Source organism: Cydia strobilella, chromosome 18 (assembly GCF_947568885.1).
Source record: "Cydia strobilella chromosome 18, ilCydStro3.1, whole genome shotgun sequence".
In the NCBI taxonomy this organism is placed as follows: Eukaryota; Metazoa; Arthropoda; class Insecta; order Lepidoptera; family Tortricidae; genus Cydia; species Cydia strobilella.
The window spans coordinates 15,063,857-15,078,309 of NC_086058.1; the positions used below are offsets into that span (position 1 = coordinate 15,063,857).

The 14,453-nt window shown below is 38.7% G+C and overlaps 1 protein-coding gene across 1 annotated transcript; it reads right to left on the reverse strand.

Moving 5' to 3' along the window:
- Positions 1-376: 376 nt before the first annotated feature.
- On the reverse strand, positions 377-10,170 carry LOC134749189 (uncharacterized). Its single transcript, XM_063684055.1, has 10 exons — positions 9,893-10,170; positions 8,847-9,053; positions 8,139-8,328; positions 7,324-7,502; positions 6,371-6,481; positions 5,232-5,384; positions 3,693-3,870; positions 2,811-3,025; positions 1,836-2,001; positions 377-1,099 (listed from the first exon to the last, which is right to left on the reverse strand). The coding sequence occupies exons 1-10, from the start codon at positions 10,072-10,074 to the stop codon at positions 995-997; spliced, it is 1,686 nt and encodes a 561-aa protein (XP_063540125.1). The 5' UTR covers positions 10,075-10,170; the 3' UTR covers positions 377-994.
- Positions 10,171-14,453: the final 4,283 nt, after the last annotated feature.

Genomic DNA, 14,453 nt, shown 5'->3' on the forward strand with positions numbered 1-14,453 from the left:
TTCTTTCACCTGACATCGGGGATTTGTTGCTCAAATTGGTCGTTACTGTTCCCAATGCGCTGACACTATAATTTTATAATGTTATATAATAGTACATTGTGCAGCATGGGGCGTAAGTTAAATATTGCAAACGAGAGTATAGTTAAATCGCGACGGCTTCTCGGAGCGATTTATAGACTCGAGTAAGTGCCGGTAAAAAAATAAGTTTAACACTAAAGTTAGATAAGTTTAGTGTTAAAAATAAGTTTAACACTAAAGTTAGATAAGTTTAGTGTTAAACTTATTTTTTTACCAGTTTTAGATATAATGTCTGACTGCCTCGTTTCGGTATACATTATAGTGTAAGATACCACTTTGTAAATATAAAAACAATATGTCGTGATCAAAATTAGTATTTATTTGAGAATTTTATACTGTTACATAGTTATTTAAATTAAACATAATTTACAAAACCGAATGTCTTTTTATGATCAATATAATCAAATGCGTGGATTTAAATTACTTTGATAAGCACAGAGTCGACAAAATTTATTCAACCAACATGGTAAGACATGAAAGAATGTATCCAGATCCACCTATCCCTTGGAATGTTATTACGAATAGTAATGTTAAAAAGTACTAAATTAAAGAAAAAAAAAATTAAAAACATTCTGAAAGTCCTCTGGAGTTGCAGGCGGACATAGGCTACGGAGACTGCTTAACATCAGGCGGGCCGTATGCTTGTTTGCCACCGACGTAGTATTAAAAAAAAAGTAGGGTTTTCAGGATACTCGTTAAAACGGACATTGCCACTTATAACACATTCATTTTTTTTTATGAAATAGGAGGCAAACGAGCAGACGGATCACCTGATGGTAAGCGATTACACATAGACACATCTTTTCAGATGGACTACAGGATCCCAAGCTGGTGGTAGTGAAAAGCCATCTTCCCTATTAAAGTTACGTAACTAAACTATCTTTATCTTATCTTTATCTTTTTAGTAACAGAAGTACTAACAGGAGCTCCCAGTTTCCGCCGCTCTCATGGCCGCCGCCAACTTTTTTTGATCGGCCATATAGTACTGCCACAGCTTACGGAGACCCCGCTTGTCGCCATTCTGAAAAATAACAAATAAATTTTAAATTAAATAAATAAATTATTACTTGTGGATGTGGGCGTGAAGGCCGCTAAGCTGACATGGGACTGGGCACATCTGCCGAATGCACCCAGAACGCTGGGACAAATAGGGAATATTACGCGAAACTCTGCGTAGGTGGCGCCACTACCACAATCTGAGGGTCTATCGCGAAACAAGAAAATCGAAATTTCGTTATCTAACATCTCCGTCACTCTTGCATATTCGAGCGATAAAGAGACAGATAGCGAAATTTCGGATTCGCGTTTCCCGGTAAGTCCTCTGTAAATAAACCGCTTTGATGCATCAATGTCATATTTTATTATCTCTGAAAACTTGTCAAATAACTGTTAAAGGCACAGTATGTATAAGTTCCTCTATGGTTTACTAAAAAGGCTTGTGATGCACTCTGGTGGCAGAACATTGCAGTAATATCCCCTATTACCCACGGACTGGATCCCACAGGATGGACCTCGGGGCAGAGGCAGACCCTAACGGAGATGGCGGGACGACCTCGGTACATTCTGTGTGGAGGGGCGGGAACGTGCATTGTACAGAGCCAAGTGGCGGGAAAGAGGGGAGGCCTGTGTCCAGCAGTGGGACACACTAACTGGCTAATAAAAATAAATGGCGGCCACTGAAGTGTTCCAGCAATCGAAAGCTTGCTCTCGTATTGTTATAGTGAGCTCTATCTACATGTAAACAAGGCTCGTTTCACCTTGATAGAGGAGAAGTCGCTGCTAGCCTTGGTCACTTTCCTCTCGGCCTGCTCCATCGTCTGCTGCAAGTTATGTGTCATGGCGGCCACCGACGTGTTCCAGCAGTTGGGGAGCTTGCTGCAGCCGTCCCAGATGTAGTTGCGAAGTGGTAGGGTGGCGTTTTGGCTGATAAAATACAAAATTTATCATTTTGGACAGGAAATAGGAAATCCGAAGAGTGTTGAGGAATTGACGATTTGAGGCAGTTATTACACTTATATGGTTTTCTGACGGAGTACCGGTGTACTGATCGCTTTAGTTGAAGGAAAACATCATGAAATAATACAATGATTAAATAACTGCCCACTGACTATCAGTCCGCCGGAAGATATCGGCCCATCAATTAGAACAAAAATTTGACAGTTCCGAACAACTGACAGGCCGATATCGTCCGGCGGACTCATAGTCAGTGGGCCCCTTTAGGGAGATTTGTGGGCAGACCCTAGTAGATCATTTGAATAATGCCAACTTTCCCCGTATTGATAAGTCACACAGCAGTACCTTTTGTAAAAAAATACACTAGTAAATTTTTGAGATTAAACCGGAGCGAACCCTAATAAATAATTTGATTTGTTCCACAGATTTAATATATACGCTAGATGACGCAAATACCACGATTTGTATTGAAACCAAGCGTGCAGACTTTTTCATACAAAATTTACGCATAATATAATTTTAAAATTACTTATCTGTGATAGGAAATATGTTCTTGCCTTTGGGTGCTCGCAATTTTTGGACTGTTGAAGTTAATTATCATGCAACGAAGCATTTTTATGTTTTCACGGACGTCCGGCTGCAACAACTGACGCGCGTGGACTGTAAAGAGCAACGGTCAACCTCGACGCTTGGTCGGGGTTCGGACACGCGAAGTAGATGCATTTGCGTCTTCTATGGTATATTTATTTGTGCGATTTGGTCTATAATTCAATACTCACAAGTCAAGGCACGCTTGTTCCTGACTTTCATAGCCTTCATAAAGACTTTCTCTTAAGGCGAGGATCTCCGCTCTCAGTTCACAATAATTCTTATTCAGCAGTAACGAATCATTTGACTTGACGTTGAGAATAGTGCAGAGTGTGTTGAGGAGTTGGTCTGAGTCGTGACGGGCCTCACAGCATTCCTGCTCGAAGCAAATCTCGTTCATTGATTTCTGGAAATAATAGTTCATAGAATTGGCTAGATGACAAATTTTCATTAATAGTATCAATAGATCAGGTTTATTTTTAGGATCAAATGTCTGTATGGGACCCATTGCATTAAAGCAATACAAAAGTCAGAAATGATAGTCGAAGTCTGACAGTCGTACTTCACTCGCGAAACGCTCCTAACAAAACGATAAGTGAAGTGACGTCAAGGCCACTGAGAGCCCATCTAAAATGTATGGACAAAACAAGAAAATTACGTTTTTGTCGGTGAAATATTGCGTTTACGTATATAGTTGCCGTACATTTTTTTTTGATAAAATGTAAGGAATCGAATGGTACCATTACTTTTTTTCTATTTAGAAGTTAAAAAATTACTTTGAAACTTTCAAGTCCTATATTTTTGTATTTTTTTTCCATATTTTATTTTCATATCCACATTATTGTCATAAATTGCTCATTTGCTATCCCTATTTAGAATTTTTTGTTATAGCGGCAACAGAAATACATCATCTGTGAAAATTTCAACTGAGCTTTCACGGTTCATGAGATACAGCCTGGTGACTGACAGACAGACGGACAGAGGAGGTTAGTAATAGCGTCCCGTTTTTACCCTTTGGGTACGGAACCCTAAAAAGTAAGGTTAGGAGAAATAGAAAACTTAAATGTACTTACAATTCTATCAGCGGCCGCCGCACTCTCAGACATATAATACTCTTTCAACTGACTCGACAGTTGTAAAAAATCCTGAACGTTACGCAAAGCCGCGCGCAGACAGTAGTATAGTGTCCGGTCGAGACACAAGGCCTGCTGCGACACGTCGAGGAGGTGGCTTAGGTCCGAGTGAATTCGTCTGTCAAATCAAATAACACATTGAACTAAAACTATATGACGTTTTCAATCAAAAGGTACCACATTGTCGCTTGTCGATAAGGTTGATTTCTAATTGAAGCTATAGGAAAATAGCGCCTTACTGACAAGCGACAATAATTACCCTTTTGGTTGAAAATAGCACATATTATAATTTCTTCTTAAGAGTCCCCGGCAAGCTCGGGTCTCCATACAAACGTAGTTACGCTATTATTTTAAAACGACTAGCTAGGTTGCTCTGAAACTTTGTACTTACAATAGGATAAAGTACTTTATATCTAGGTCTGTAATTAGCTTATGTAGCTTCAGATACAGTAGTAAAAAACTTGTTTTTGATGTATTTAGTTTGTTTTATAAACTAATTACAGATCTAGATATACCCAATGTCATTGTATGTGCAAAGTTTCATTACAATCCAACACGTAGTTTTAAAATGAGAACGAAACTCTTTATGGTGAAATTCGGCCGAGCTTGTCGGGAACTGTTAACAATCCTCAACCCACCAACGGAGCGGCAGCTGACGTTCACGAGGGTTCATCATACATAGCCGTTAACCGCTATACGAGTTTTCGCCCGGGAGGCGATGACTGACGAAATTTGCGCCTGGCTCGCGGTCTATATTGTTATAGAAATAAATAAATGAATGAATGAACTTACTCTCTAACAGCCAAAGCAGACGTCGCAGTGGTTCCTGCAACTAATCTGGTACGGCCTTCAACAAAATCCTTGACTGCATCTTGTATTTGTTGTTCCAGACGTCGCAGTGGTTCCTGCAACTAATCTGGTACGGCCTTCAACAAAATCCTTGACTGCATCTTGTATTTGTTGTTCCAGGATAGGTTCTTCTTGTTCTAGGTACTGTTAACAATCCTCAACCCACCAACGGAGCGGCAGCTGACGTTCACGAGGGTTCATCAACATCATACATAGCCGTTAACCGCTATACGAGTTTTCGCACGGGAGGCGATGACTGACGAAATTTGCGCCTGGCTCGCGGTCTATATTGTTATAGAAATAAATAAATGAATGAATGAACTTACTCTCTAACAGCCAAAGCAGACGTCGCAGTGGTTCCTGCAACTAATCTGGTACGGCCTTCAACAAAATCCTTGACTGCATCTTGTATTTGTTGTTCCAGGATAGGTTCTTCTTGTTCTAGGTACTGTTAACAATCCTCAACCCACCAACGGAGCGGCAGCTGACGTTCACGAGGGTTCATCAACATCATACATAGCCGTTAACCGCTATACGAGTTTTCGCCCGGGAGGCGATGACTGACGAAATTTGCGCCTGGCTCGCGGTCTATATTGTTATAGAAATAAATAAATGAATGAATGAACTTACTCTCTAACAGCCAAAGCAGACGTCGCAGTGGTTCCTGCAACTAATCTGGTACGGCCTTCTACAAAATCCTTGACTGCATCTTGTATTTGTTGTTCCACAATAGGTTCTTCTTGTTCTAGGTCTAAGGCAGCTTGCTCTTCTAGCGATAAATGTCTGAGATAAGACAAATTTTGACAAATACAAAAAAAAACCCTACTAATATTATAAATTTTAAAGTGGAAAAATTACTGCCTTGGGTGAGACTTGAACTCACGGCCTCTGGATAGATACTCCAGCGCTCTGCCAACTGAGCCACCAAGACCTCATCCATAGTCAGCAAATCTTCCCACTATATGGGTCTAGGGGACCCTAGCGACATCTACCGTAAGAGCGTTACACTTCTTAAACGGCCACCGGAGTTCCAAGTCATATTGGAAATTCACCAGTTACGATGTGCTACCCATTCTAAATTAATTTTTAACAAGCAGAAACGTCTGCGATCGATGCTATTGAGCTTAGAATAAATTTAAAAGTGGAAAAAAGTTCAAGTCTCACCCGAGGCAGTAATTTTTCCACTTTTAAATTTATTCTAAGCTTAATAGCATCGATCGCAGACGTTTCTGCTTGTTAAAAATTAATTTAATATTATAAATGCGAAAGAGTATAGTATTATATAATCTGTGGCGAAAGTAACTCTGTCTGTTTCTTTTTCATAAACCAAATAACCGATTTAGATGAAATTTGTTACAGAGATAGTTTGAGGTCCAGCGGGGCTAAGATGATAAGATAATCTATCATTTGTCACCATACCTGTCACGCTCTAAGTACGTAAATGCGAAAGTGACGATATGACAAGTGACAAAAACGCGACCATGATACCGGTGAGGAAAGTCAAGTTGTTAATTTTAATATGTTAAATTAATACTTATGGATCTAATAATACCTGTGTAAACAAAAAAGTTCAAAAAATCAACATGGTTTTTGAAAAATCGATTTTTCTTTGCTAGTGAGTATAGGGACTTGAAATTAAGTGTTCTCAAAGTTTATTCACCCCTTTGAGCGTCACGAGAGTTTTAAATAATAATAATATAATAATATAATTTCTTTATTCAGATTTCTATGATCCATTGGTTAGAGTACATAAAGTATAAAATACTTACGCAATTCTACTGGGATGTACGTTTTGGTAGTTGGCAACTAGAGCGAGTTTCGCTTGTTCGCCCGACAGCTCCGCCTTAGCGTCTATATACGCCAACGCTGCACTGGATAATCTGAAACAGTCAAGCAATAGTAATGATATAATAGAGAGCTTTTCAGTCGAGTACCCTGTGTTTTATACCACGTCGGTGGCAAACAAGCATACGGCCTGCCTAATGGTAAGCAGTCAGCGTAGTCCCGAACTATGCTGTCCCGCACACTCCGCTGGCTCCACAGAAAACCAGCGCCGTTGACCACGCTAGTCGTGCCAGCTGCATTGCTGAGTGGAGACCATTTCAGCTTCACATCTCTATTTCTACTGTTTCGTTTATCTTTGTCTTGTATTTGCTATATATGTGTTGTATTGATGTGTTGTCTGAATAAATGATTTCTATTCTATTCTATTCTATGGACGCCTTCAACACCAGTTGCCGACCCTTTAAAAATCTGTACACTCCTTTTTAGGGTTCCGTAGCCAAAGGGTAAAAACGGGACCCTATTACTAAGACTCCGCTGTCCGTCTGTCTGTCACCAGGCTGAATCGGATGCGAATCGGACTCGCCCACTGAGGGTTCCGTTCTTTTTGTATTTGTTATTATAGCGGTAACAGAAATACATCACCTGTGAAAATTTCAACTGTGTCTAGCTATCACGGTTCATGAGATACCTGGCGACAGAAAGACGAACAGTGGAGTCTTAGTAATAGGGTTCCGTTTTTACCTTTTGGGTACGGAACCTTAAAAAAGAACTTTATAATGGCTCCCTGATTAGCAATTAATCATAGTTTTTCTGGCTCACTGACAACCTAATTATTTTAAAGATACATAAATTTCATATAAGATATTATACAATGAATTAAGAGGACTATAATATTCATTATACAACAGTTTAGCGAATTATAATAATAAATTGTTACCTCTCTCCCATAACGGATGCTTCGACTAGAGCGCACCGTAGATCCCCATCAGTGACGGCATCGTTCTGTCTCTTACTGAACTTGCGGGACACGTACAAGTCGAAGTGAGACGCGTATAGTGTCTGCGCTTGCTTGTATGACTCGAACGGACCGAAGCTTAGAAACTTCTTTGCTATTTCCTGAAATGAGATTAAGAATTTCTGAACTTTAAAAACCCCAACGTAAAAAGACATGTGTTTAACCTAATTATCATATCTCCAAAATGGATGAATTAATTTGAGTGCAGTCCTTTATTTTTTTAATGTTGAGATAGTTAATAACAGTATTTTGTGGTAATAAAATCAGTACATTACAAGAAACGCAGCCTAATATTGTGTAGGGCTATTTTGAATTTGTAATTGTGAGTACTTAGTACTTATTGAAACATTGTATGCAAGTTACTATAGCAAACATATATACCATAGGCCATAGCACATTTTGGCATAAACGGGGAATTTTTAAATAAAATAAAATAAAAAAGTAAGGAAGTATGTAGGTGGGTATCATCTCAAAACAGCTTCTGCGGTGTTTTTGTTTCAATTATACATTATACGAGAGAGAAAATCAACGTAGTGACGTATCTGGAGCTCAAAACAGTGGCAGAAAGAAGAATGGAGTGGTAGTTACTCCACCGACAAAAGCTCAAGAGTTATGATTATGATACGAGAGAGAGAGAAAGCCAGACTCACACACTGAGGGTCCATACAAACTTGGCCTGCAATCTTTTTAATGCAACCGGGTAAAAGCTAATATTAGGAGTACCGCGGTGTACAAACCTTATCCCCATGTGCGCTGGCATATAAACTGAGGCTATCGGCAATAATATCAACTACACCATCAGTGAGCATCTCAAGCTCTCCAGCCAATGAGATGCATTCTTCTGCTGATGCTGCCTCATCTTGGGCTAACTGGTGCTGTGCTGAGTTTAGCTTGGTGATTTCTCGGCTTAGCTCTTCTTTTGCCAGGCTGAAACATAACAAGACTGATAGTCAGTGGGCCCCTTAAGTAGTGTTTCAGGAACGTCCATTTATATTTAATATCCTAATGTAATATTACATTATATAGGCTAAGCTAACTCTGCAGCATGTGTGATAGCCATAGACATAGTATAGTAGTTATAGACATGAAACCAAGCGACCAGGGGTAAGAGAAAGACATATTCATGTATTGACAGGTAAATGCATGGCAGCATAATCCTTTTTCTCTTTCACTCTTATACATTTCGGTAATTCGCCATCGCCTCCGTATGCTGCCATAACCCGACCATGAAAAAAAACCCGGTCGGTGATAAGGACAAAGCATAGCACTATTTTCTCTTTCCTCTTATAGGAATCGCAATAAGACTATCTTTCTCTATAAAAGAGTGTCAGGCCCTTGGTGATAGCACAGAGTGTGGAAGTGTTATCACAAACGTCAAACTTCTATGAAATTATGATATAATGACATATATAAATATTTTAACTAAACAAAACCAAAAAACTAACTCATTCTTCTTAACAAGATCCTTAACAACCGCCTCCTGTTTCTCCAACATCTTCAGCCTCTGATTCTGCATCTGAACATCTATCTTGGCCGCCTGCAGCGACTCCTGGTCTCCGGGTAGGCAAAGACCCGGGAACTCTTCTTGTAGTGAAGATATGTAGCTGTCCAGGTCTTCAGGAGAAAGGAGGTGCTGCTCGACTTCTGCATATCTGTTTTAAAACATCATAATTATTTACCTCCTAATATGATTTGAAATAAAGTGAGGCAAAATAATATTATTTTGTCTCACTTACTTACTTATGAAATGAAGAATAAAAATGAATTTATTTATTTATTATTTATTTTATTTATTAGAGCTTTTCATTATTCTACAGAGAATTCTATGAATTTGATACATATATTTTAAGTTTTTTGTTTTGGTATCAGTCGATCAGGTTTGTTTTGAGGATCAAATGTCTGTATGGGACCCATTTAAAGCAATACAAAAGTCACAAATGATGGCCAAAGTCTGGCACCGCCACTTTACTGAGCAAACACTCTTAACACAAATGGCAACGCATTGTGATGTCACTGTGTCACTTTGCTTAGAACATCCAATGTATGGAAAACAAGGAAATTGCGATTTTGTTGGTGAAATGTTGCGTTTATGCATATTGTTGCTATATAATACTTTTTTCCTATTTGAAAGTTAAAAAAAAAAGTTTTTTTTTCGAAACTGAGGCCTTGTATTTTTTATTATTCCCATATTTTTTTTAAGTTTCCAATTTATTGTAATAAATTGCTCATTTTCTATCTATTTAACTAGATTTAGTTATAAAATTCAACATGTGTCAACTACCCTATTTGTATAACTTCTAGTTGCATATTAAACTGTTACTTTAATTTTAAATTTAATTTTCTTGGTTTCAAGACAGATTAATCCGTCAAAATCGATAAAATAAGTATCACTAGCGTTAAACTTGGTGTACATAAATCTTACACATTTATCTACGTTAATATCCTTTATCTTGGTTGTTACAGCTAAATTAATAAAGGAAGTGTTCTTTACCTGTATTTTTCACGAGCAGTTAAAGCATTGGAGTGATCCAAACTGTTATAAAGCCACTGCAAGATTCCAGAAAGCTCAGGATCGTTGAACATCCATTCAAAGGACTTACTGTCGCTATCTACTTCCAAACTTTGGAGGAAAGGCAGGAATTCTTCGTCACTTATGTAGTTTAGCGGGTTCATTGTGTAAATAAAAAGTTTTTATGATGTAACAAGTTAAAATTCGCCAAACGCCAAGATTAGACGCAAAACCGTTGAAATACTTGAAAATGAAATCTTCAAATTTCAAATGAAATGGTATGTCAGCGTCAAGCTGTCAGCTGTCAGTGTCATAGACGCGAGGTGTATTTTTCTTTGTCGGTCCAAATTGTGCATAAAACTTTTGAGTGGGAATAAAATATAACCAAAAACAACTAACTTGTCAGTAGAAAAAGGCGCGAAATCAAATTTTTCTGTGGGAAATCAAACTTTCGCACCTGCTGCCTATTATACTTCTGATACTATAACACAAATAATTTATTCAAAATGTCCTATCGGTATCTGCATAATCTGCCACTAGATGCCGCTGCTATGCATAAAATGAAATTAATGAACCCACTGCACTACCTTTAAGAGGTCAATCAAAAAGGTTTTAAGGAAATGTTTTATTTATTTGAAAGTTAAATTCCTCTTGTGAGCGTGCGACCCTTTAGGTTTAGGTTGTGTAGGTACCTTGTTAACCTAGTACTTATTCTCATTGGGTGTAGGAGCGAGAGTGACTTGTCAAAGGACTGTCTCATTTCAAACATAGACAGAGAGAATCATAGGTACTATCTTTGTCTTACACTAGTACTAGCACCCAAAAGAAAACGATGATTATAGTTTTTTTGTTCTTATTTATTGACAATTTAGTTTGACCAACAGGACCAACTAGCTAGACTAATACTCGAGGTTAGTAATAGGTAATCGTTTACAGTCAAAGCCTGCTCATCAACTGCTCATACTAGTCATGACTACCTAGATACGGATACTGGTCCAAACATACAGCATTAAAAACATTGCTAGTAACGCGCACTAGGCGCACACATAAACACCTATTGTTTATACCTGCATGTGTGCTGCATGTAAGTATATAACCAAACTACGTTCTCATTTGACCTTGAACTTGCCACTGTTCAAGAGCGAGGATGTGCTGATTTGGGGGTTCACGAATCGCGATTGGACAACGACTCACTTCCGCGTCGTCACGTCAACTGAATGATTTACAGTTTAATCGTGGATACATTTTGTTTGCTGTTTGCAGCCCAGCGATGAGTGATTATGAATATATTACTAGATAGGTATAGATATTTCCACTTTACTTTATCACACTCGCTAAATTTCCAAACATTTCTTTATGATTCAGAAGCAGACAAATCGCCTGACGACGGTAGGTAATGTCGTAATTACCGGCTGTTGCCCATAGACACCTTTTTTTTTCTTTTTTTTTTACGTGGAGTAATGCATTCCGCCTGGCCGGGGAACACCTGCAACACCAGAAGGCCAGAGTACGCTCTTTCCTTTAAGGTTTGAAGGTCGTCAGGATTACTTACCTAATGAAAGACAAGAAGTAAGAAAGGATGACTTTTATGTTTAGCTCTTTCACATCGAATTGAGTATTTAGTCGTTTAGAATAGAATAGAATATCTTTATTGCTCTCATTATTATATATCTTTATGATTGTATAGGTAACAAATAGCTTATATGCAACAGGTACAGTCATTAGGGTTCTTAAATAGGGAATATTAGACAAAACTCTGCCTAGAGGCCACCTAGAGGCCGTCACTAGCACAATCACAGGGCCCTACCGCAAAACACGAAAATCGAAAGTTCGGTTTCTGCCTCTCTATCACTCTTACCTAGTCGATCGATAGAGAAGCAGATAACGAAATTTCGCGTTTTGCGGTAGGCCACCTGTAAACAAACCGCCTTGATGCACAATGTCATAGTGAAATCTTGTCAAAAAGGCCTAGTATGTTGATACTCTATGATTTAGTATGTGCACTAGTGCTGCACTCTGGCGGCAGAACATTGCAGTAAGACTCCCTATTAAGAGTTAAGGAGTTACGAAACAAAATATTTCCTCATACTCATACTCATTTATTGGTGAAATATCTGTAGGCATACTATAAAGTAGGTACACAGTAACACAGTAGTATATAATGGAAGATATATACAACTACGCTTTACGTATTGTGCTACTGTAATCTGTAAGCTAAAGTATTGTACCTATTTTTTGTGTCAATTTCCATACTGTCGAATAAGGATTTCCTGTAATTGATGGTTGTGTGTATGTAAAAAAAAAAAAAAAAACCACAACCACAACGTATAGCCATGTACTCGTATAGCCTCCGAAGACACGGAGTCCTCTTGTCCGTCCACAATCGTGTCAAGCCGTGAAAGGCTGCTGGAGAGTTATCGAGCTGCATTGTGCAGTTCAAACTTGCTTCTATCGAGTTTTCCACTGCATGTTTCCATTTACACCTCACGATATTATGGTCTAAACATGACATGAATGAGCTTAAAAACCGGCCAAGTGCGAGTCGGACTCGCGCACGAAGGGTTCAAAAATCACGTTTGTTGTATGGGAGCCACACTTAAATATTTATTTTATTCTGTTTTTAGTATTTGTTGTTATAGCGGCAACAGAAATACATCATCTGTGAAAATTTCAACTGTCTAGCTATCGTGGTTCATGAGATACAGCCTAGTGACAGACGGACAGACAGACAGCGGAGTCTTAGTAATAGGATCCCGTTTTTACCCTTTGGGTACGGAATAGAAACCCAGTGTTAAGTTTCGTTTTAGCAAATAATTAGACTGAAAACCTAAGTATCCATACTAATATTTTAAATGCGAAAGTGTGTCTGTCTATCTGTCTGTTACTTCTTCACGCTTAAACCGCTGAACCGATTTAGTTGAAATTTGGTAAGATAGTTTGAGTCCCGGGGAAGGACATAGGATAGTTTTTATCCCAGGAATCATCCTTTAAGGGAGTGAAAAGGGGGGTGGAAGTTTGTATGGTAAATCGATAAAAAGCAGATAGGATAAAAAATAAGCTGCCCAAATTACTAACTCCACACAGACGAAGTCGCGGGCAAAAGCTAGTGTACTGATAAAGCAATGGAAACAGTACCCAACGGTACCAACCACATAGGAAGTAGGCGACATGAAGCACCCTCCTCATTGTCTCCTCAGCTACAAAAACAATAGAGGCGCCGCTTCACAATGCTGCTGATTGATTATGAACCATATTGTATGAGGAGGCGAGTGCAGATTTGAATGACGGGAGATTTCATGTTCATGTTAGAACTTTCTTTTAAGTTCTTAATGAGAAAGTCAAACAAATGTGTGGGGGTTCTGTATTTTAAAATATAATCCAAATTCAATACATATACACGCTGGCTATAAAATAAGTGCATTCCCGTTACCAGGGAGGTTTTGGGACTATACTGAGCAACTTTTACTACTACCAACCCCGAAATCGCGAAAAATTTTTTGGCTGTTTCATACATTTAGGCTGGTCCATTTTCTATGGGAGGGTAAATTTTTTTTCGTGATTTCGTGGTTGGTCCCATAGTAAAAGTTCCTCAGTATTATATAATCCCAAAACTTCCCTGGCAAAGGGAATGCATTTATTTTTTAACCAACCTGTATAAAGCCCGAAGTCGTATTTTCTTACTCAAAATTTATTGTGATCTGTCTGACCTTATATTGATTACTTAAGTACTAAAAGAATTGCTGGACTTCAAGCAGGATTTTCAGTAGGTGCCTACTAAGATTAAAGACGTCATTTTGCTTCTTGTTAGTATTTGGTAGTACGTAGTTAGTACCAAATTAGTATACCAATTAAATCCTATTCATCAATCCACTTTCGAATTTATCTGAAATAGAGGTGCATGGAAGTTGCGGAAAGTTTAAAAATAGTTAAAAAGTTCTCGGAAATGTCAGGAAAATATCACAAGATCAAAGGAAACTTTCATTTTGGAAATGGAAAATTTCGATTCCCCTACAAAATGTGAGAATTTTTAGAAATTAGCCACCGGCACATCAGTAATCAGAATACCTACACTTATATTGATATAACCTAATTTACAATAAAATACAATATCTTTATTGCGTCGGCTTTATTGGGTCGGCAACGCGTATGTAATACCTCTGGTGTTGCAGGCGTCCATAGGCTACGGTGACTGCTTACCATCAGGCGGGCCGTATGCTTGTTTGCCACCGTCGTGGTATTAAAAAAAATTGCACACCACACAAAAATAGAAACTAGTACAAACACCCATCCCAACCCATCCATCCCATTCCATCTCCCATCTTAAAGGCCGGCAACGCACTTGCAACCCCTCTGGTGTTGCGGGTGTCCATGGGCGGCGGTAATCGCTTACCATCAGGTGATCCGTCTGCTCGTTTGCCTCCTATATCATTAAAAAAACCGGTCAAGTGCTAGTCGGACTCGCGCACCGAGGGTTCCGTACTTTTTAGTATTTGTTATAGCGGCAACAGAAATACATCATCTGTGAAAACTTCAACTGTCTAGC

Excerpts from the sequence above, each read along its gene's own strand:
- LOC134749189 (XM_063684055.1), bottom strand. The coding sequence starts at position 10,074 with ATGAACCCGCTAAACTACATAAGTGACGAAGAATTCCTGCCTTTCCTC. Across the intron at positions 9,054-9,892 it reads ACTGCTCGTGAAAAATACAG|ATATGCAGAAGTCGAGCAGC; the intron begins GTAAAGAACACT and ends GTTTTAAAACAG. Across the intron at positions 8,329-8,846 it reads GATCTTGTTAAGAAGAATGA|CCTGGCAAAAGAAGAGCTAA; the intron begins GTTAGTTTTTTG and ends GTTATGTTTCAG.